Source organism: Ranitomeya imitator, chromosome 5, assembly GCF_032444005.1.
Source record: "Ranitomeya imitator isolate aRanImi1 chromosome 5, aRanImi1.pri, whole genome shotgun sequence".
Lineage (NCBI taxonomy): Eukaryota > Metazoa > Chordata > Amphibia > Anura > Dendrobatidae > Ranitomeya > Ranitomeya imitator.
In genome coordinates, this window is record NC_091286.1 from 519830783 (window position 1) to 519853145 (window position 22363).

Sequence of the window (22363 nt, forward strand, 5' to 3'; positions counted from 1 at the left end):
CAGATCACGAAAAATGGAGACGCTACGAGTATCGGAAAATGGCGCAATTTTTTTTTTTTTTTTTTTAGCAAAGTTTGGAATTTTTTTTCACCACTTAGATAAAAAATAACCTAGTCATGTTAGGTGTCTACGAACTCGTACGAATCATAATTTCAAGTCAGTTTTAGCATTTAGTGAACCTAGCAAAAAAGCCAAACAAAAAACAAGTGTGGGACTGCACTTTTTTTGCAATTTCACCGCACTTGGAATTTTTTTCCCGTTTTCTAGTACACGACATGCTAAAACCAATGATGTTGTTCAAAAGTACAACTCGTCCCGCAAAAAATAAGCCCTCACATGGCCAAATTGACGGAAAAATAAAAAAGTTATGGCTCTGGGAAGGAGGGGAGTGAAAAACGAACACGGAAAAACGAAAAAATCCCACGGTCATGAAGGGGTTAAAAAAGGCAGCAAAGCTCCTCATAAGTGACTGGGAGTAGAGGTGTAACTACCTCTAATAACGGTGTCTGAGAGTGAAGGTGAAAACCCCTGGTATATGTTCCTCAGTATCTTGCGGGGGCTCGAAGAGCAGGACTGACATTTCAACTAATGAGTCTGTGCCTTCTATGGGCCTGCTTGTTGTTACGTTATAACTTTTTGCTGGTGAAAAGACTGTTTTACTTTCTGTTAGAAGTTTAAATAGTATAGTTTGCACAAGAAACTGCATGCCTGTGTGAACGCTGCCAATGAGACGATTCCCTACAGCATATAGCGCCATCATATTCCGCAGCATAGTACAGATATCATCATCACTGTCCCCATTGGGGCTCACAATCTAGGTTCCCTATCAGTATGTCTTTGGAGTGTGGCAGGAAACTGGAGAACCTGGAGGAAAAACACGGGGAGAACACTCCTCACAGATGTAATCAAAGTGTTGCAATATGTATGATAAATTGATGATAATGTTTGGTGGGCTGTTTTTGCAATTGATTTTGTAAACATCTAATATATAATTGCCTAGAATACTACTTCCTGCAATTTGTGCCAACTTCCTGTCCGGAGCTAATGTCCGGAGATAAGTGACGTCAACAGTGTCCAGTGTCTGATTGGTTGCCGCCTGCTGCGAGCGACCAATCAGAAACGTGCCGTACTGTGACACACTCCGCCCGCCATTTTGGTGTGATTTTTGAATTTTTACCTCACAGCAAGTTTCTACTGCGTGGAGGCGGGCCCAGTGACGTTGCTCTTCAGGCTCCTGCCGAATTTCGTCAAAAAAATGATAATACCATTTACCAAAACTATATATATTTAGTTGTGAAGTGGTTCAGTGACATTTTCACACCAATTTTGAACTTTTGTTTGGTGTTTTCTCCATATACTGCCTATTATTTTTGTTCTTTCTTACTATTATTTATTAATTGTATTATTCTTACATTTGAATAAATAAAGTATATATGGATTCTAGACTCCCGATTCTTTAGAATCGGGCTGCCATCTAGTCTATTCATAAAGAAGTATAAGATGGCAACATGTTGAATTTTGAAAATAGAATGATTTGTGACAAAAATTGAAACTTTTTTTTAAGAACAAAAAACCCTTTGTTCAATGATATTTGATGTGCAATTGAAACATCTAGAAGCAAATAAGAGCAACAAAATGGTGGCTGGAGTGACAAACTATGCATTAGACCACGTTCACACGCTCAGTATTTGGTCAGTATTTTACATCAGTATTTGTAAGCCAAAACCAGGAGTGGGACAACCAGAGGAAAAGTATAATAGAAACACGTCACCACTTCTTCATGTTGCACCCACCCCTGGTTTTGGCTTACAAATACTGAATGCGTGAACAAGGGGTATTTCTAACTCTCTGCACTCAGTGCAGATGTAGCTATTGACAAAGGCAACGGTAACACCCAGTTGTCAATTTTTTCATACTGTGTTAAAAAGATATTCCAACATATTTCACTATAACACAGTAGAAATGTATCCTATTCTTTCCTAGGTCATTTGAAGACTAGGCACAATGACAACAACCATCTTATGAACACAGCGTCGGACTGGAGCATCTTGGGCCCACCAGAGAAAATCATTCTTGGGGCCCACTATGTAGCTACATAGAAATAGATACAAGACCACCAATTGTGCGGTAAAAAGCACTAATATCAGGGTATAATATAAGGTAGTACTCGTCTTAACCCTGCTGTTCTGTTGGTCAAAAATGACCGACTTTGAACTTCAATATTCTTTAAAATATTCAAGATGCGGCTCTGAAACCCGTGGCCGACCGACCCATCCTCATTTAAGTCAATCAACCACAAGTTTCAGAACCGCATCTTGAACACCCCAAAAAATACCAAAGTTCAAAATAGGTCTCCCCAGACCGAACAGCAGGGTTAATTATGTAGCAAGGGTTGGGGTAGCCCCCTCTCAGAATATAATTTAGCCCCCTCACAGAATATAATTTAGCCCCCTCATAAAATATAACGCAGTCCCCTCTAATAGAATATAATGCAGCACCCCACAAAATATAATGCAACCCCCTCAGGTATAACGCAGTCCCCACCACAGAATATAATGTAGCACCCTCATAGGGTATATGCAGCCCCCTCATACAGTATAATGCAGCCACCACAGAATATAATGTAGTCAACTGAGATAATGCAGCCCCACCACAGAATATTATGCAGCCCCCCCATAGAGTATACTGTAGCCCCCTCACATAGTATGATGTAGCCTCCCATAATATAATGTAGTCCCCTGAGAATAATGCAGTCCCCCCACAGAATATAACGTAGCCCCCTCATAAAGTATAATGCAGCTCCTCTCCACCCCATCATTGTCCTCATCACCACCTCCATCATTGCCTTCTCCCCCACCACCCCTATCATTCTCCCCCACCACCTCCATCACTGCCCATTCCACCACCTGCATCATTGCCTCCTCCCCCACCATCATTGTCCATTTCATCACCTCTATCATTGCCTCCCCCCACCACCATCATTGCCTCCCCCACCACCATCCTTGTCCATCACCTCCATCACTGCCTCCCACCACCATTGCCCATCACCTCCATCATTGCCTCTCCCCCACCACCATCATTGCCCATCACCTCCATCATTGCCTCCCCCCACCACCATCATTGCCCATTTCATCACCTCCATCACTGCCTCCCACCACCACCATTGCCCATCACCTCCATCATTGCCTCTCCCCCATCACCATCCTTGCCCATCACCTCCATCATTGCCTCCCCCCAACACCATCATTGCCCATTTCATCACCTCCATCGCTGCCTCTAACCACCACCATTGCCCATCACCTCCATCATTGCCTCTCCCCCACCACCATCATTGCCTCCCACCACCACTGCCCATTTCATCACCTCCATTATTGCCTACCCCCACCACCATCATTACCCATCACCTCCATCATTGCCTCCTCACCATCATTGCCTATCACCTCCATCATTGCCTCCCATACTATCATTACCTAACACCTCTATCATTGCCTCCCCCACCATCATTGCCTCCCCTCACCCTCATTGCCCATCACCTCCATCATTCCCTCCCCACCATCACTGCCCATCACTTCCATCATTGCCTCCCCTCACCTCCATCATTGCCTCCCCACCACCAACATCATTGCCCATCACCTCCATCATTGCCTCCCCTCACCCTCATTGACCATCACCTCCATCATTCCCTCCCTCACCATGATTGCCTATCACCTCCATCATTGTCCCCCACCATCACTGCCCATCACTTCCATAATTGCCTTCCCTCACCTCCATCATTGCCTCCCCACCACCACCATCATTGCCCATCACCTCCATCATTGTCTTCCCCACCATCATTGCCCATCACCTCCATCATTGTCTCCCCCAACCACAATCATTGCCCATCACCTCCATCATTGTCTCCCCCACCAATATCATTGTCCTTCAGCACACACACACAGCTCACCACAGCTCATCACACACACACTCTCTCTCTCTCTCACACACACACTCTCTCGCTCTCTCACACACACACTCACACACCTCACACACACACGCAGGCAGGCACACACGCAGGCATGCAGCACAGCTCACCTCCCCACAGCAGCAGCTCATTCCAGCAGCCTCTTCCTCGCTGGATTCCTGGAAGCTTTCTGACTGAGACAGCAGCACGCTGAATGATGACGTCATCCAGCTGGGCTGTCTCAGACAGGAAGCAGGATGCTGGGAGGTGAGCTGCTCTGGGAGTCTGTGTGCCTGCATGTGTATGTGTGCGGTGCGGTGCTGTGTGTGTGTGTGTGGTACTTTGTGAGTGTATGTGTGGTGCGGCTTTACATGCGGGCAGTGTTAGCTGCACCCTGCGGCTAACGCTGCCTGCTATTAAAGAGAAATGGTATTCAGGCCTCTTCCACGCCCATAGGGGCATGGGGGAAGCGTGAATATTCATTTGGCTTTAGCAGCGGGGACAGTATCCTGTCTCCAGCTGCTGCTACTGGCCCAGGGCGGGCCCCCTTGACTCAGGGGCCCTATAGCCACTGGCAAGGGGCCCCTGGAGAAGTGGAGGCCCTAGGCAGCTGCTGGCCAGTATGCCAGCAGGTGTCAGTGCCTGGACCCACCGGAGAATCCTCCTGTTCTCTATTGGGCCAGTCCGAGCCTGTATAAACATGTAGCATAAATTTCACTACATTGGATATTAGGAATGTATTCACATATGAACTTCTGTGGTTTAGTTATGATTTTGATAAAATTATGAAAAAATAGGTTAAAAAAACAAACAAAAACAAGCCACACTGCAGAACCTTAATGCTGTATATGAAAGTGAGTGTAGGGCAGGACAAGAGACGCTTGCACAGCGCACTATCCAACCTACCCTGCCCCCCCCCCCCCCCCCCCCCCCCATATTGCTGCTTATCACGGCTTCCAGAAAGCGAGCAGTGACGTAATGGGCCTGTCATGGATCTTTACCTCTGCGCTCCCATCTGGGCTCTGTTTTTTGAGCGGATAATCACTTCTCTTTTCCCCGAAATCACTCTGCACTCATTACAAAAGCCACTCTAATGCACAGCTCTGCTACCAATAAAAGGCAGATTCATGCCCAGCGCTATTAAATCCTTTAAGTGGGAGACTGCACTTTTACAAAAACAAGAGAAGGACAGGGACACAGTTATGAAAACATTGCAGAAATAAAGGGCATGTTTGAGATTTCCAGGAATTAAAATATATCTCCTGGGTGTTAATGAAGGTAAAAAAAGAGATTCATTTAATGCGGCCCCCAAACATTTCACATCTTGGATGTGGAAAAATGTTGTTATTGGAATTAAGACAAAACACGCATTCATAGAAAAGGCCTTTATTTTCTTAAGTTACGAGGGATGCCAAAATCCAGTGCAAAGAAAAAAATCCCATATTAGTCAGTGTGGCATGGTCAGCGGCAATGAAAAAGCAAGCGATCATTGGGGAGAGCATTAAATCATGGTGGAGGACTGGCCAATAATAACAATGTCTCCGCACAGTGCCATGCAGAGTTTGCCCTAATATAAATTAGTAAGACTTCATATTATTTAATTGTTCTGGGAAAGTTACTGGCGGGTTTTGTTGTGAGAGCATTACTGACGTGTCATATAAATGACTTGCATACACCATTGTTCACCATTGTTGCTTTTAGGTCATATGAGGTCGAGCCGAAAATGGGCAGAGAGATAATAAAACTGACTGTATAAATCAGAATGGAATTACAGAGACACTTAGCCTTTTCTTGAGCTCATTTGGATAACTGGTAAAGAAGCTCCCAGGACTTGTAGAAGTGAGCACACGACTTACACGTCTTATATTGTGGGTTGCAATTACTCGCCAGGTCTAAGGCAGTGTGACTACAAAGACCCCACAATATTTTTGGTGTGCGATTATGTTAAGTTCAAATATTTTTCCATTTACACATTCAGTATATTATATTCTACCATTTCAGTGGAGTACCACTAATAGCGGCAGACCACGCAGCCGCTCTGGGGTCCGTGAGTCAGGGGTAGCCCGATGCCAGCAACTGGATCAGGACCCCCACCAGGCAGCACACTTTCAACTGTATCTGCATTCTGGAAAGTAATGGTGAAACAGGTAGCCGATGACCACAGTCAGAACTGCAGACCAAATTCTGCAGAAAGGGGAGCAGTATAGAAGACCATTATGCTGTCAGGGTCATCATATTGTGTGGAAGACTGTTAGGAGGCTGATACTTTGTATTGGGGCCATCATACTGTATTGGGCTGTGTGGGGGCCATCATACTGTATTGGGCTGTGTGTGGTGGCCATCATACTGTATTGGGGCTGTGTGTGGGGCCATCATACAGTATTGGGGCTGTGTGTGGGGGCCATCATACTGTATTGGGGCTCTGTGTGGGGGCCATCATACTGTATTGGGGCTGTGTGTGGGGGCCATCATACTGTATTGGGGCTGTGTGTGGGGGCCATCATACTGTATTGGGGCTGTGTGTGGGGCCATCATACTGTATTGGGGCTGTGTGTGGGGGCCATCATACTGTATTGGGGCTGTGTGTGGGGGCCATCATACTGTATTGGGGCTGTGTGTGGGGGCCATCATACTGTATTGGGGCTGTGTGTGGGGCCATCATACTGTATTGGGGCTGTGTGTGGGGCCATCATACTTTATTGGGGCTGTGTGTGGGGGCCATCATACTGTATTGGGGCTGTGTGTGGGGGCCATCATACTGTATTGGGGCTGTGTGTGTGGGCCATCATACTGTATTGGGGCTGTGTGTGGGGCCATCATACTGTATTGGGGCTGTGTGTGGGGCCATCATACTTTATTGGGGCTCTGTGTGGGGGTCACTATACTGTATTGGGGCTGTGTCTGGGGGCCATCATACTGTATTGGGGCTCTGTGTGGGGGCCATCATACTTTATTGGGGCTCTGTGTGGGGGCCATCATACTGTATTGGGGCTGTGTGTGGGGGCCATCATACTGTATTGGGGCTGTGTGTGGGGGCCATCATACTGTATTGGGGCTCTGTGTGGGGGCCATCATACTGTATTGGGGCTGTGTGTGGGGGCCATCATACTGTATTGGAGCTCTGTGTCGGGACCATCATACTGTATTGGGGCTGTGTGTTGGCGCCATCATACTGTATTGGGGCTCTGCGTGGGGGCCATCATACTGTATTGGGCTGTGTGTGGGTGTCATCATACTGTATTGGGGCTCTTTGTGGGGGCCATCATACTGTATTGAGGCTCTGTGTGGGGGCCATCATACTGTATTGAGGCTCTGTGTGGGGGCCACCATACTGTATTGGGGCTCTGTGTGGGGGCCATCATACTGTATTGGGCTGTGTGTGGGTGTCATCATACTGTATTGGGGCTCTTTGTGGGGGCCATCATACTGTATTGAGGCTCTGTGTGGGGGCCATTATACTGTATTGGGGCTGTGTGTGGGGGCCATCATACTGTATTGGGGCTGTGTGTGGGGGCCATCATACTGTATTGGGGATGTGTGTGGGGGCCATCATACTGTATTGGGGATGTGTGTGGGGGCCATCATACTGTATTGAGGCTGTGAGTAGGGGCCATCATACTGTACTAGGTTATTGTGGTGGTGTCCTACTTTGCAAGAGGAGGAGGGTCCTGTAGGGACAGCATGCTTTGTGTACTAAAGGTACTGTCGAGGAATTCACTGTGGGGGTACCATACTGTGCTTGGGTGGGGTATTTGTGTTGGCATCATAATTTATAGGGAACACAAAAGGGGTATCCTAATGCGTTTTACTTGAAAAGGGATGCAAAGTTGTGATTTATGCTCATTTATGACCCCCCAACATATTATTTATTTTGGGATAGTGGGGGTGGGCCCAATTAGTACATCTGCTATGGGGCCCCATGATTTCTATGTATGCTGTTGTACCATTCTCATTATGCTCACAAAAGATAATACGTCTACTGTACAGAAATTAGTGTTTTGAATAACAAAGTCCCCTACAGCCTTCATACTTCATAAAGTAAAGAAATCATTAGTGTATGCCTGGATGCGGTCAGATACGTAATTATCCTTTTGCATCTGACACTTGCCAAGTACTTACAAGTTCATGCCTCCTAATCTTGAAACACATTTACTATTTAATATGTATTTTTCCAACTAATTTAAATCAGCAAAGTCATAAAATCCATACCTGGGTCATTAAGACTCTCACTTATGGCTTGTTGCAGCTGTTCTTCTTCATTAAGCCCTCCAGTGTACATATCATAGGTCCCAGGAGGACGGTTTCCCTGGAACTGGTGCTCGGAATACCTAGCATGCCCTATTAGAACAATGTTCACAGTTTAGTGTTAATACTTCTACGTTACTTTTAAGACATGCCATGTTGTTAGTAAATTGGCCACCATAATACAGAGCACTTACAGCCTTATATGCAAAAAGGACTACAAGCACATGGCAGAAAAATGCACAGTTTCCAGTTATAAGTATTTAACGAAAGGCATTTGCATATTTATGAGACATACTTTACCCTGAATACAGGACTGAATCAAGAGCTCAAACAGAACAAAATATGTGGATACATGCTCAATAAAGCATTACAGGTTTTTGCTACCCTTTCTGATTTTATCAAAACTACAACAAACAGCCCGGTAAGTGATACATTGCTGGAATCTGGGTCTCTGCCCCTACATCATGCTGCTCTTAGATCGGGCAACAAGTACATGGTGAAAGACCATGTACTGCCCATCAAATGTGTATAACCCCTTAGTGACCGAGCCAAATTTTTGAAATCTGACCAGTGTCACTTTATGTGGTAATAACTCTGCAACGCTTCAACAAATCCCAGTGATTTTGAGATTGTTTTTTCGTGACACATTCTACTTTATGATAATGGTAAATTTAGTTCAACATTTTTTGTGTTTATTTATAAAAAAAATCAAAAATTTGAGAAAAATGTTAAAAAATTAGCAATTTTCTAAATTTGAATGATTATCCCTTTAATCCAGATAGTCATATAACAGCAAACCATTAATAAATAACATTTCCCACATGTCTGCTTTACATCAGGACCATTTGTAAAATGTTATTTTATTTTGTTAGCATTTTAGGAGGTTTAAAAATGTAGCAGCAATTTTTCATTTTTTCAAAGAAATTTACAAAATTTATTTTTTTAGGGACTTATCCATGTTTGAAGTGACTTTAGGGGTCCCATATATTGGGAAACCCCCAAACGTGATACCATTTTAAAAACAGCACCCCTAAACATATTGAAAACTGCTGTCAGGTAGTTTATTAACCCTTCAGGTGCTTTACAGGAATTAATGCAAAGTGGTATGACAGAAATGAAAATGTGTATTTTTACCACCTAAATGTTGCTAACTTCTAAACAGATTACTACAGCCATCAGACTCTAAAGCCGCTATTTGGTCATGAATTGCCATGGCAAACATCAGGACCGCAAAATCATGATCTGAGGGTACCAATTGGGATAAAGAGGAAGCCCCCACACTCTGTTAACCATTTATAATGATGTAGTCACTATTGACAGCAGCATCTAAGGGGTTAAACAGATTTAGAAGGTGCAAATACTGATCGTGGCTAATGCAGCAAGTTGTCAGCTATAGTGTACAGCCGACAGATGATGGATTGTCACCTGTATGGGGAGGCTATTCTCTTATCTCTAAGGTCAGTTAAAAGACGTATTGGCGGTCATTAAGGGGATAAGCTGCTCCTGATTATTATGCAAGATGACTTTAAAGAATAAAAAACTTCTCACCAGAATAGTTGTACCTTTGTGGTCTTGCTGGACGGTCATTTCTTAAAAAAGATACTAAAAAGAAAAAAAATATATTATAACAACTATTAAAGGGGATTTCAGCTATTAGATATTGATGGTCTCCTTTTAGGTTAGGTAATCAGATTAATGGGGTGTGACACAGCCGGGTGTACACAGTGTGCAGAGCCAGAACAGCACAGCTCTGTGGATAGTGTAGTGGCCGTTCTTTACTCCTGCACTCACAAGAAAGGACAGTACACCGTGAGCGGAGCGGTGTTGTTCTGGCTCTGTACAGCTTACATTTGGCCACCACTGCGAGAGCTGCAGACAGCTGGCTGATAGGGCAGGGCATAGTGCGCAGGCGCGAGATTTTACCTGGCTATGTGGATGATGCAGAAGGCGCCATCTACGCCAATTACAGCAGGTGGACGGCTATCGGCAGCCTGGAGGAGGGATGGAGAAGCTGGGAGGATGGGTGGAGACAGCAGAAACCAGGCCCATCGGACCGGACAAACCGGATTAACACACAGTGTGGGAGAACTTCTCTGGCATCTCTCTTTCTGCTAGGTGATTTTTCTTTTCCACCTCACTTTCAATTTTTCCCACATGACTTTTTTATTTTTTTTTATTTTACGGTCAATATAAAAAAAATTGTTTTTTTTTGGAACAGTTGTAGTTTTGAATCGGAAATTTAATTTTACTATATAATGTACTGAAAAAAACAAACAAACAAAAATTCCACTTGCAGTGATGTGCTGAAAAGAAAAATGCAATTCTGCCATTAATTTTTTTTTAGGTATAATTTCTACAGTGTTCATCGTGCTTTAAAAATGATGTTAGTATGATGATGCCTGTAAAGTGCTGTGGAATTAATGGTGCTATATAAGGGAGTAAAATAAAGAAATAAAATGATGCGCCAGGTGAATGTAATTACGGCGATACCAGACTCGTAGGAGTTGTTTTGTATATTTTAGTGTCTAAACAAATTTCAGAAACTTAGATTATGTCGACTCAAACCAAATATTTTTTAATATATTTAATTTTAATGTTTACGGACCTATCAGAGGGCTTGTTATTTCGTGTACTGAGCTTTAGCTTTTCATTTTGGTGGAAATGCAGTGGACGAAAAAAGGCAATTATGTTTGAACTTTTTCCTCTTTACAGCGTTTATCTTATGCATTAATTCATTTTAGATTTTCAATTAGGTCAATATTGACACATGGTAAGGTTTTAATATTAGACAGTGTAGGACTGTCCATATCAGAGTTACCTTGATGTGGTGGGATGGCTTTTGTGCTATTTTTTAATCAAAAAACAGTATTACTAAAAACTCTGTTTTATTTAAATGCACTTTTGCTTTTTTACTTAGTTACATCAGGGTTTTCGTTTACTTTTTTCTCTTGTAGGTTTTAATGTTTTGTGGCCAATGTGAACATGTGTTTAACCTCTGCATATGTGCCAGCTCAATTTAAGCTCAATTTTGTGTTTTTTTTCTCTGTATTGTTGCATTCTGTGCAACCCGGGGTGTGGCCTCCCTGTTTCTGAGCTAGAGACTATATAAGGCTTCCCCAGTCTGGTGTTTCACTGGTTGGGCCAAGTCCTTTTGTCTGCCCTTATTCACACTGAGGTCAACATTGACACATGGTAAGGTTTTAATATTGGACAGTGTAGGACTGTCCCTATCAAAGTTACCTTGACACGGTGGGATGGCTTTTGTGCTAGCGTTTATCATATGCATTAATTCATTTTAGATTTTCAATGATTCGACACAGAAATGTCAAATGTTTTTATTTTTTTTTGCTTTTCAAGTCTCTATATTTTGAACTGGGCTAAAAGGGAATAATTTACACTTTTATATTTTTAAAAACCTTTTACTGTCATTTTTTTAGTTCTCCTAGGAGACATGATCGCTTATATTATATGTTGCAATTCGAAATAGGAAAACCTGATTTACACACCAGGTCATTCTTGATGCCGCCTGCCTTTTACGTTTTGCTGCAATACTTATGAACTATGTGGTTTTATGTCTTTTTTCCACTTTTCAGACTTTGTAACTAATGTAGCCAAATGTTTTCCTCTAAATGAGTAAAATGGTTTTGCAGAACACGTGTCTTATCCTCCCTGACTTCTTGCACTTTTCATTTGTTTAATATTTCAAAACAGAACGAGAAAGAATCACCAGCCATATGTCTCTCATCACCAGACTGAATAAAAGAGATTCACAGGCTGTATTCAATGGCTGCAGAAGCTGTCATTTATTTCCACTTACAACCATTATGCTCTAAGCGCCGTGTTTAGCTTTATTGTCCTTTTTATTACTGATTCATCACGCCAATCACTGTGTGTGCCCACAAGGTAAGCTCTGGATTCATAACCGGAGAAGAAACATTCATTTCAATTACTTGCGATGAATGACATCTGCATCATGAAACTAACAGGTGTGGTGTATAAAAGAAAAGACAACTGCCTTCTCAATGCTCAGAACAAAGTGTGATTACCTGCAGTTCCCAGAATCGTCATCAAAGGTCCGTGTGTGTACAACAAGCCCACCAGGATCCCAGAGAGGTGCCCAACAAAAGATGTCCTGCCATGCAAAAACAAACCAAAGCCATAAAAAATGCTAATTGTAACATGAAGTTAAGGTAAAACACATATACAGTGGAAAAAAATATTTGATACGCTGCTAATTTTGCAAGTTTCCCACCTACAAAGAATGGAGAGGTCTGTAATTTTTATCATAGGTACACTTCAACTGTGAGAGACAGACTCTAAAAATAAAAAAACATTAAAACACATTGTATGAAATTTAAATCATTAAATTGCATTTTATTGCATAAAATAAATATTTGGTCACCTACCAACCAGCAAGAACGTTGGCCATCACGGACCTGTTAGTTTTTCTTAAGAAGCCCTACCACTCTGCACTCATTATCTGTATTAAGTGCACCTGCTTGAACTTGTTACTTGTGTAAAAGACACCTGTCCACACAATCACACTTCAACCTCTCCACCATGGCCAAGACCAAAGAACTGTGTAAGGACACCAGGGAAAAAATTGTAGATCTATAAAAGGCTGGGATCGTCTACAGGACTGTTGGAACAATTCCTAGAAAATGGAAGAAACAAAGGACGACTGTCAATCTTCCACGGACTGGGGCTCCATGCACGATCTCGCCACGTGAGGTAAGGATGATTGTGAGATAGGTCAGGAATCAGCACAGAACTACACAGGAGGACCTGGACGATGACCAGAAGAGAGCTGGGCCCACAATCTCAAACATTACTGTGATTAACAAACTACGCTGTCATGGATTAAAATCCTGCAGGGTACACAAGGTCCCCCTGCTCACACCAGCACATGTCCAGGCCCGTTTGAAGCGTGTCAATAACCATCTAGATGATATAGAGGAGGAGGACCACCCCCAAAGTATGATGTTTCCCCACCACGCTTCACAGTTGGGATGGTGTTCTTCGGGTTATACTCATCCTTCCTCCAAGCATGGTGAGTGGAGTTGATACCAAAAAGGTCTACAATTTTGTCACTGATGTCCTTAGACATCTATTTGGTCTTGGCCATGGTGTAGAGCAGTATTCCCCAACTCCGGTCCTCAAGAGCCACCAACAGGTCATGTTTTTAGGATTTCCTTAGTATTGCCCAGGAGATAATTGCATTACCTGGAAAGGCAAGAATTCCATCACCTGTGCAATACTAAGGAAATCCTGAATACATGACCTGTTGGTGGCTCTTGAGGACCGGAGTTGGGGAACACTGGTGTAGAGGTTGGAGTGTGATTGATTGAACTCATTACCTGTATAAGAGACACCTGTCCACACACTCAAACAGGTGCAATTAATGCAGGTAATGAGTGCAGAGTAGGAGGGTTTCTTACAGAAAAACTAACAGGTCTGTGATACCCATGATTCTTGTTGGTTGTCAGGTGATGAAATACTTATTTAACCCCTTCCCGACCCATGACGCCACGTAGGCGTCATGAAAGTCGGTGCCATTCCGACCCATGACGCCTATGCGGCGTCATGGAAAGATCGCGTCCCTGCAGATCGGGTGAAAGGGTTAACTCCCATTTCACCCGATCTGCAGGGACAGGGGGAGTGGTAGTTTAGCCCAGGGGGGGTGGCTTCACCCCCTCGTGGCTACGATCGCTCTGATTGGCTGTTGAAAGTGAAACTGCCAATCAGAGCGATTTGTAATATTTCACCCATTATAACGGGTGAAATATTACAATCCAGCCATGGCCGATGCTGAAATATCATCGGCCATGGCTGGAAATACTAGTGTGCCCCCACCCCACCCCTCCGATCGCCCCCCCACCCCCCCGATCTGGCCGGTACACTGCTCCGGCTCCCCTCCGCCCTGTGCTCCGCTCCCCCCGTGCTCGTGTCCGCTCCCCCCGTGCTCCAATCACCCCCCCGTGCTCCAATCACCCCCCCGTGCTCCAATCACCCCCCCTGCACTCCGATCCACCCCCCCCGTGCTCCGTTCCACCCCCCCGTGCTCCATTCCAGCCCCCCCGTGCTCCGTTCCACGCCCCCCGCGCTCCGATTCCCCCCCCCGTGGTCCCACCCCACCCTATCATACTTACCGATCCAGCCGTGGTCCCGTCCGTCTTCTCCCGGGCGCCGCCATCTCCCAAAATGGCGGGCGCATGCGCAGTGCGCCCGCCGAATCTGCCGGCCGGCAGATTCGTTCCAAAGTGCATTTTGATCACTGAGATATAATCTATCTCAGTGATCAAAATAAAAAAAATAATAAATGACCCCCCCCCTTTGTCACCCCCATAGGTAGGGACAATAAAAAAATAAAGAAATTTTTTTTTTCCACTAATGTTAGAATAGGGTTAGGGTTAGGGGTAGGGTTAGGGGTAGGGTTAGGGTTAAGGTTAGGGCTAGGGGTAGGAGTAGGGTTAGGGGTAGGGTTAGGGGTAGGGTTAGGGGTAGGGCTAGGGTTAGGGTTAGGGGTAGGGTTAGGGCTAGGGTTAGGGCTAGGGTTAGGGTTAGGAATGTGCACACGTATTCTGGTCCTCTGCGGATTTTTCCGCTGCGGATTTGATAAATCCGCAGTGCTAAACCGCTGCGGATTTATGGCGGATTTACCGCGTTTTTTTCTGCGCATTTCACTGCGGTTTTACAATTGCGATTTTCTATTGGAGCAGTTGTAAAACCGCTGCGGAATCCGCACAAAGAAGTGACATGCTGCGGAATGTAAACCGCTGCGTTTCCGTGCAGTTTTTCCGCAGCATGTGCACAGCGATTTTTGTTTCCCATAGGTTTACATTGAACTGTACACTCATGGGAAACTGCTGCGGATCCGCAGCGTTTTCCGCAGCGTGTGCACATACCTTTAGAATTAGGCCATGTGCACACGGTGCGGATTTGGCTGCGGATTCGCAGCAGTGTTCCATCAGGTTTACAGTACCATGTAAACATATGAAAAACCAAATCCGCTGTGCCCATGGTGCGGAAAATACCGCGCGGAAACGCTGCGTTGTATTTTCCGCAGCATGTCAATTCTTTGTGCGGATTCTGCAGCGTTTTACACCTGTTCCTCAATAGGAATCCGCAGGTGAAATCCGCACAAAAAACACTGGAAATCCGCGGAAAATCCGCAGGTAAAACACAGTGCCTTTTACCCGCAGATTTTTCAAAAATGGTGCGGAAATATCTCACACGAATCCGCAACGTGGGCACATAGCCTTAGGGTTAGGGTTGGAATTAGGGTTGTGGTTAGGGTTAGGGGTGTGTTGGGGTTAGTGTTGTGGTTAGGGGTGTGTTGGGGTTAGGGTTGTGATTAGGATTATGGCTACAGTTGGGATTAGGGTTAGGGGTGTGTTGGGGTTAGTGTTGGAGTTAGAATTGAGGGGTTTCCACTGTTTAGGCACATCAGGGGTCTCCAAACGCAACATGGCGCCACCATTGATTCCAGCCAATCTCGTATTCAAAAAGTCAAATGGTGCTCCCTCACTTCCGAGCCCTGACGTGTGCCCAAACAGTGGTTTACCCCCACATATGGGGTACCAGCATACTCAGGACAAACTGTGCAACAATTACTGGGGTCTAATTTCTCCTGTTACCCTTGTGAATCTAAAAAAATGCTTGCTAAAACATAATTTTTGAGGAAAGAAAAATGATTTTTTATTTTCACGGCTCTGCGTTGTAAACGTCTGTGAAGCACTTGGGGGTTCAAAGTGCTCACCACATATCTAGATAAGTTCCTTGGGGGGTCTAGTTTCTAAAATGGGGTCACTTGTGGGGGGTTTCTACTGTTTAGGCACACCAGGGGCTCTGCAAACGCAACGTGACACCCGCAGACCATTCCATCAAAGTCTGCATTTCAAAAGTCACTACTTCCCTTCTGAGCCCCGACGTGTGCCCAAACAGTGGTTTACCCCCACATATGGGGTATCAGCGTACTCAGGAGAAACTGGACAACAACTTTTGGGGTCCAATTTCTCCTGTAACCCTTGGGAAAATAAAAAATTCTGGGCTAAATAACTATTTTTGAGGAAAGAAAACGTATTTATTATTTTCACGGCTCTGCATTATAAACTTCTATGAAGCACTTGGGGGTTCAAAGTGCTCACCACACATCTAGATAAGTTCCTTTCAGGGTCTAGTTTCCAAAATGGGGTCACTTGTGGGGGGTTTCTACTGTTTAGGCACATCAGGGGCTCTGCAAACGCAACGTGACGCCCGCAGAGCATTCCATCAAAGTCTGCATTTCAAAACGTCACTACTTCACTTCCGAGCCCCGGCATGTGCCCAAACAATAGTTTACCCCCACATATGGGGTATCAGCGTACTCAGGAGAAACTGGACAACAACTTTTGGGGTCAAATTTCTCCTGTTACCCTTGGGAAAATAAAAAATTGCAGGCTAAAAGATCATTTTTGAGAAAATAATTTTTTTTTTATTTTCATGGCTCTGCGTTATAAACTTCTGTGAAGCACTTGGGGGTTCAAAGTCCTCACCACACATCTAGATTAGTTCCTTTGGGGGTCTAGTTTCTAAAATGGTGTCATTTCTGGGGGATCTCCAATGTTTAGGCACACAGGGGCTCTCCAAACGTGACATGGTGTCCGCTAATGATTGGAGCTAATTTTCCATTTAAAAAGCCAAATGGCGTGCCATCCCTTCCGAGCCCTGCCGTGCGCCCAAACAGTGGTTTACCCCCACATATGGGGTATCAGCGTACTCAGGACAAACTGGACAACAATATTTGGGGTCCAATTTCTCCTATTATCCTTGGCAAAATAGGAAATTCCAGGCTAAAAAATCATTTTTGAGGAAAGAAAAATTATTTTTTATTTTCATGGCTCTGCGTTATAAACTTCTGTGAAGCACCTGGGGGTTTAAAGTGCTCAATATGCATCTAGATAAGTTCCTTGGGGGGTCTAGTTTCCAAAATGGGGTCACTTGTGGGGGAGCTCCAATGTTTAGGCACACAGGGGCTCTCCAAACGCGACATGGTGTCCGCTAACAATTGGAGCTAATTTTCCATTCAAAAAGTCAAATGGCGCGCCTTCTCTTCCGAGCCCTGCCGAGTGCCAAAACAGTGGTTTACCCCCACATATGAGGTATCGGCGTACTCGGGAGAAATTGCCCAACAAATTTTATGATCCATTTTATCCTACTGCCCATGTGAAAATGAAAAAATTGAGGCGAAAAGAATTTTTTTGTGAAAAAAAATTACTTTTTCATTTTTACAGATCAATTTGTGAAGCACCTGAGGGTTTAAAGTGCTCACTAGGCATCTAAATTAGTTCCTTGGGGGGTCTAGTTTCCAAAATGGGGTCACTTGTGGGGGAGCGCCAATGTTTAGGCACACAGGAGCTATCCAAACGCGACATGGTGTCCGCTAACGATGGAAATAATTTTTCATTCAAAAAGTCAAATGGCGCTCCTTCCCTTCCGAGCCTTACCATGTGCCCAAACAGTGGTTTACCTCCACATGTGAGGTATTGGTGTACTCAGGAGAAATTGCCCAACACATTTTAGGATCCATTTTATCCTGTTGCCCATGTGAAAATGAAAAAATTGAGGCTAAAAGAATTTTTTTGCGAAAAAAAAGTACTTTTTCATTTTTACGGATCAATTTGTGAAGCACCTGGGGGTTCAAAGTGCTCACTATGCATCTAGATAAGTTCCTTGGGGCGTCTAGTTTCCAAAATGGGGTCACTTGTGGGGGAGCTCCAATTTTTAGGCACACGGGGGCTCTCCAAACGTGACATGGTGTCCGCTAAAGAGTGGAGCCAATTTTTGATTCAAAAAGTCAAATGGCGCTCCTTCCCTTCCAAGCCCTGCCGTGCGCCAAAACAGTGGTTTACCCCCACATATGAGGTATCAGCGTACTCAGGACAAATTGGACAACAACTTTCGTGGTTCAGTTTCTCCTTTTACCATTGGGAAAATAAAAAAATTGTTGCTAAAAGATAATTTTTGTGACTAAAAAGTTAAATGTTCATTTTTTCCTTCCATGTTGCTTCTGCTTCTGTGAAGCACCTGAAGGGTTAATAAACTTCTGGAATGTGGTTTTGAGTACCTTGAGGGGTGCAGTTTTTAGAATGGTGTCACTTTTGGGTATTTTCAGCCATATAGACCCCTCAAACTGACTTCAAATGTGAGGTGGTCCCTAAAAAAAATGGTTTTGTAAATTTCGTTGTAAAAATGACAAATCGCTGGTCGAATTTTAACCCTTATAACTTCCTAACAAAAAAAAATTTTGTTTCCAAAATTGTGCTGATGTAAAGTAAACATGTGGGAAATGTTATTTATTAACTATTTTGTGTCACATATCTCTCTGGTTTAACAGAATAAAAATTCAAAATGTGAAAATTGCGAAATTTTCAAAATTTTCGCCAAATTTCCGTGTTTATCACAAATAAATGCAGAATTTATTGACCTAAATTTACCACTAACATGAAGCCCAATATGTCACGAAAAAACAATCTCAGAACCGCTAGGATCCGTTGAAGCGTTCCTGAGTTATTACCTCATAAAGGGACACTGGTCAGAATTGCAAAAAACGGCAAGGTCTTTAAGGTCAAAATAGGCTGGGTCTTGAAGGGGTTAATGCAATAAAATGCAATTTAATTATTTAAAAATCATACAATGTGATTTTCTACCTTTTTATTTTTAGATTGTCTTTTATAGTTGAAGTGTACCTAAGATAAAAACTACTCCATTCCTGGGAGGTGAGAAAACTTGCAAAATCTGCAATGTATCAAATACTTATTATTCTGTGTGTGTGTATAATATACAGCTCTGGTAAAAATTAAGATACCACTGCAAAATGTTAAGTTTCCCTTATTTTTCTCTGTATAGGTATATTTTTGAGTAAAATGTAAATTGTTCTTTTATTCTATAAACTTCTAACAACATGTCTCCAAATTTCCAAGCAATACATTTAGTATTTTTTTCTGAAACAGAAAAATGGTCAAAATTATAATCAAAGAAAACAAGTTCATAATCATTTAGAAACAACAATACTAATGTTGTAACTCAGGAAGAGTTCAGAAATCAATATTTTGTGGAATAACCATGATTTTTAATCACGTCTGTCATGTGTCTTGGCATGCTTTTCACAAGTCTTTCCCAATGCTTCTGGCACAAAAATTTAAGCAGTTCTTCTTTGTTTGATGGCTTGTGACTATCCATCATCCAGTTGATTACATTCCAGAGGTTTTCAATGGGGTTCAGGTCTGGAGATTGGGCTGCCCATGGCAGGGTTTTGATGTGACGGTCTCTTAATTTTTGCCAGAGCTGTATATATTTTTTTATACACACAAAGCCCAATGTTTTAAACTTTCAGCCTCCATATCTCACCATTCACTGCTGCTTCCATGAAGGAAGCCCCTCTTAAAGCCTAAAAAAGCCCGCCTACAATTTGCCAGGACCCACGATGAAAAATGTGAAGACGATTGGGGCTACCGTATTTCAATAAAGACGGTGTTTTCATTCTGCCTCCTCGTCTACCGTACCGTATTTGAGTCCTGCCCCGCAGTGTCGTTCAGGCACCGCTACACATATATACACAGATATAATAAAAAAATATACATGAGGGTGAGTCCTTTAAATTATGTTTTTCTGGGAAATGCCGCATCTTTTCAGAGGCAAACATACTGTACATAGCTGAAATCATACAGGCGGTGCCTGATACACGATGCCTGTAAGTTCGGCATGTATCTGCTGTCAGGGTCTCATTAAAAGAAACATAGTAGTGTTGAATAAATCTTCGTGTAGGGTAAGCTAACTCCCTTACATGCTGTATACATTGCTAATGCTCCGCTCAGATAAAGGCTTATGTTAAACACATTACAGTTCATAAATAATGGGAGTATTATATAGCTGCCATTACTCTCCAACACAGCCCTGCTCCTTAATAATATTACCATGGGTTCCTACAGTACAGGCGAGTTAAGACCTGAAAGATTGAAGTAAGCATTTTTGTTACATTTGTGACTGTATCTATGCCAAGGCTTGGCAATATGTTACAATTCCTAGTTAGCAGTTGTCTAATTAGACTCTTGCCCAAAGGTCCCCCTCTGATCAACCCTTGCCCATAGCTCCCCCTCTAATTAACCCTTGCCCATAGGTCCCCCTCTAATTAACCCTTGCCCATAGCTCCCCCTCTAATTAACCCTTGCCCATAGCTCCCCCTCTAATTAACCCTTGACCATAGCTCCCCCTCTAATTAACCCTTGCCCATAGCTCCTTTTAGAGCACATGGACATCATAGAGGAGTACTTCCTTTCTTGTACCTCTGCCCTTATATTTTGGCTGAATTGATGGGCACATTTGGCACTCTGGTTGTACAAGCTGACTAAATAACCATATTTACATTCATATAGATTATAAATGTTAATTCACAGCTTATATAACATTCTAAATTATGGCAAGCAGACAAATATTTTCCGCTCATCTTTGGTGCATACAAAGTATAACATTCCTGTTGAAAAAATGTACATCTTCAATGTTGCCGCCTGTGGCAATGTTTGTTCTGCAACCCTTAATACCGAGTGAGATTTATGGTTTTACTGTATTCACACATGTAATATGAATCACACTTTGCTTTTCATAAATGAGTCAGTCTGCCACATAGAAGTGGGGATAATGACCGTGCCGACAAAGAATTTCACTTCCTCTTGTACTATTTACGAAGACCTTCTCACTTTGCCTATAATATAGCTGACGTGTGGTGGGCTTCATTCAGAAATGGATGGATCCTACTCTCATGTTTTTTACATTACTATTGGCTAAGCCAGCCCCCTTCTCGGTCTCAGTCCCAGCTGTAGCGGTGAAGTGAGCTGGATTAGCTAATGAGCCAGGCCCTTCATGCATGCCACTGACACACCAGAAGAAGGGGGCTCCCTTCCACCTAAGGCTCATTACAGCTACAGGAGAAGCCCTGACATCGAGAACAAACCAACAGCAAGTACAATTGGGTGATCAGTGACGTTTTGAAAGTTAGCGTATACTAGTAAGTCTCTTTATTTTAAATTTCAAAGCTCCAGAACAATTTTTTTTTGGTTGTGGAAAATCCTTACAAATAAAAAAACAAAAGAAAAATGGCTACCTATAGAGTCACCACTAAGAGAAGGTCAAACCCTTTCTGTATACTAATTTATTTTAACAGGGTACAGCAAGCGTCTGAAATCTCACAAGACTATAGGCATGCAAAATTTATTTAAAGGGGTTTTACAGGCTAAAACTAAATTTCTGCCATGCCTCTAAGACGATGCAATATGCACAATGTCAGGATTTCACTAGGTTGTCTCCTAGGGAGTTTGTCATGTGACTGTATATGATTTGCATAGTTGCGGTCATATGCTGACTAGCAACTTAATCTATTCATTCAGAGAAGGGATGAGTAAGTAGCAGCACATTTCCACATCGCACTTGTGGTCACTTGACCACCGCACTAGCTGGCAGCAACACGGAATCCTGACAGTCTGCATATTGCCACAGAGGCATCACTGTCAGTACTATGTATCAATGGACGCAAACAAAGAACAGCAAAGTTTCAACCCAAATATGATAAATTAATGGTAAAATTACTAGATATTTACACTTCGATATTAGGTGACTCGCAAAAAACTGGTCAGGTATCAGAAGTAAACATTTATAAAAATGAAAAGTGCAGATCTGTATTTGCCAGTGGTTAAATATTTCAATATATATATATATGTACACACGCACACTGAAAAAAAAAAAAAGCATAGACCGCATCTCCCAAAAAATCATACATTGATCTTATGTCGCTAGGCAAAAATATATATAACTGAACATGAGGTTCTTAGTTTAACCACTTCACGACCTTGCCCTTTTCCGTTTTTGCATTTTCGTTTTTCACTCCCCTCCTTCTCAGAGCCATAACTTTTTTTTATTTTTCCGTCAATTTGGCCATGTGAGGGCTTGATTTTTGCGGGACAAGTTGCACTTTTCAACGACATAATTGGTTTTAGCATGTCGTGTACTAGAAAACGGGAAAAAAATTCCAAGTGCGGCGAAATTGCAAAAAAAGGGCAATCCCACACTTGTTTTTTTGTTTGGCTTTTTTGCTAGGTTCACTAAATGCTAAAACTGACCTGCCATTATGATTCTCCAGGTCATTAC

The 22363-nt window shown here is 43.2% G+C and overlaps 1 protein-coding gene and 1 long non-coding RNA gene across 2 annotated transcripts in view; one reads left to right on the top strand and one right to left on the bottom strand.

Moving 5' to 3' along the window:
- The window catches only part of RHBDD1 (rhomboid domain containing 1), a 153454-nt gene that overhangs the window by 9505 nt on the left and 121586 nt on the right, over positions 1 to 22363 (bottom strand). The window contains exons 4-6 of the mRNA XM_069727543.1: positions 12232 to 12317; positions 9734 to 9787; positions 8150 to 8278 (exon numbers count right to left, since the gene is read on the bottom strand). Coding sequence (XP_069583644.1) covers positions 8150 to 8278; positions 9734 to 9787; positions 12232 to 12317 — 269 coding nt within the window. The remainder of the gene's footprint in view (positions 1 to 8149; positions 8279 to 9733; positions 9788 to 12231; positions 12318 to 22363) is intronic.
- LOC138638330 (uncharacterized) lies at positions 10250 to 11964 on the top strand. Its single transcript, XR_011312483.1, has 2 exons — positions 10250 to 11377; positions 11897 to 11964. It is a non-coding gene; the product is annotated as an uncharacterized lncRNA (long non-coding RNA).